This window comes from Triticum urartu, chromosome 4A, assembly GCF_056163025.1.
Source record: "Triticum urartu cultivar PI428250 chromosome 4A, HENAU_Tu73, whole genome shotgun sequence".
Taxonomy (NCBI): Eukaryota; Viridiplantae; Streptophyta; class Magnoliopsida; order Poales; family Poaceae; genus Triticum; species Triticum urartu.
This window is the reverse complement of record NC_141876.1, coordinates 242,266,200-242,268,098: the sequence shown is the minus strand read 5'-3', so window position 1 is coordinate 242,268,098 and position 1,899 is coordinate 242,266,200. Positions and strand designations below refer to the sequence as shown.

The following is a 1,899-nucleotide window of genomic DNA, read 5'->3' as shown; positions in this document are numbered from 1 at the left end:
GAACCACTGACAACTGATCAACCCAGCGCTTGCCGCATTTTTGCAATTTATCAAAAGTTCTTGTCTTGAGCCCTCGCAGCACTTCAGTGTTCATCCTTTCGGCTTGTCCGTTGCTCTTGGGATGGGCAACATAAGTGAAAGAAACCTTGCTTCCAAGGCTTTGGATATACTGCATGAAGGCGCGGCTTGTGAATTGGGTGCCATTGTTGGTGATCACCCTGTTGGGCACTCCAAAACGGCACACAGATCCTTTAAAGAACATGATAGCTGATTGCGCAGTCACCTTCTTCACTGGCTCCACCTCGGGCCACTTTGTAAACTTGTCGATTTCCACGTACAAGAATTCAAATCCTTCGGTGGCACGGGGTAAGGGGCCCAAGATGTCGAGCCCCTAGACCGCGAAAGGCTAGGATAAAGGGATTGTTTGATTGGCTTGAGCAGGTTGATGAATATATGTGGAATGAAACTGTCATGCTTCACATTTAGTGACAACCTCAGTTGCATCTCAGAGGGCAGTGGGCCAATAGAATCCTTGCCGGAAAGCTTTCCCGACAAGTGCTCTTGATCCCAAATGTGAGCCACATACACCTCCATGTATCTTTGCCAACAACATTAGTCCATCTTCTTGACTGATACACTTCAACTTCACACCATTTGGCCTCTTTCTATACAGAGTGTCGTCTACAAACTGGTACATACTTGATTGGTGAGCCACTTTTTCAGATTCCTTTGGATCATCGAGAAGTTCTCCAGTTTGCAAGAATTGGACTATATGCTGCGCCCATGTCGGAGCCTGAGGCTCAACGACGAGGACTAAAGGCATCTCCTCCGCCATGGGAGCGCTATCCTCAATAGCGAGAACTCGAGCCTTTGCTGGAGAATGCCGCTCGCCAACTAGCATAGGGCCTTCCCCGGCAACCTTCTCACCAGCGGCTCCAGGGAAAACTGATGGTTGAGTCAGATGGAGTACAAAAGTTCCTGGTTCCACAGGAAGCTTCTGAGGAGCGCACTTTGACAGGTGGTCAGCAATGCTGTTTTCTGCATGAGGTACGTGCTCTGCTTGCAGCCCGTCAAAGTGTTCCTCCAACCTTCTTACTTCTTCAACATATGCTTCCATTAGTGTGCTCTGATAATCTTTATTTACTTGCTTCACAACGAGCTGAGAATCACCACGGATAATTAGCTTCTTTATCCCCAGCTCTATCGCAACCTTGAGGCTGGCAAAGAGCCCTTTGTACTCTGCTGTGTTGTTGGTAGCATCTTTCTTGGGAATGTGCATTTGGATAACTTACTTGAGGTGCTCTCCGGGGGGTGCGACAAGCTGCACTCGAGCTCCAGCGACTTACAGCAAGAAGGCTCCATCAAAGTACATTACCCACTCCTTAAGGGTCTGCTTGTCGGGGAGAGTTGTTTCCTACACTTATTCATTAGGTGTTGGCGTCCATTCTGCAATAAATTCTGCCAGTGCCCTGCTTTGGAAAGTTGTCGTGCTTTCAAACTTCAAAGCGAAGCTTGACAATTCTAGTGCCCACTCTAGGTAGCCTTGGGGTTCCTCAGAATATGCTGCAACGGAAGGCGAGTCACAACTGTGATCTTGTGAGCTTGGAAATAATGGCTTAGCTTCCTCGAGGCTATGAGAAGGCTGAAGATCAATTTCTGCACCCCAGAGTACCTTGAATTAGCCCCTTGCATGAGGGAGCTGACAAAGTAAACTGGCCGCTGCTCCATCTTCTTCCTTGCTAATGCCGTCTAATTATCAGCATCTGCCTGTGGCCCCTCTCCACCATCTATATCTGGGTTTGCCGGGGAGAGGTTTGATTCATCACTGGGTGACTCTGCTGCACTGGTTCCTTCGCTATTGACTTCTCTCCATGCCACCAAGGCAGCACTAACCACTTG

At 48.7% G+C, this 1,899-nt stretch overlaps 1 protein-coding gene across 1 annotated transcript; it reads right to left on the bottom strand.

The window, feature by feature from the left end:
• Positions 1-505: 505 nt before the first annotated feature.
• On the bottom strand, positions 506-1,279 carry LOC147975495 (uncharacterized). The gene has a single exon (XM_087520452.1). It carries the CDS (start codon positions 1,277-1,279, stop codon positions 506-508), a length of 774 nt encoding a protein of 257 aa, XP_087376578.1.
• Between the last annotated feature and the right edge of the window lie 620 nt (positions 1,280-1,899).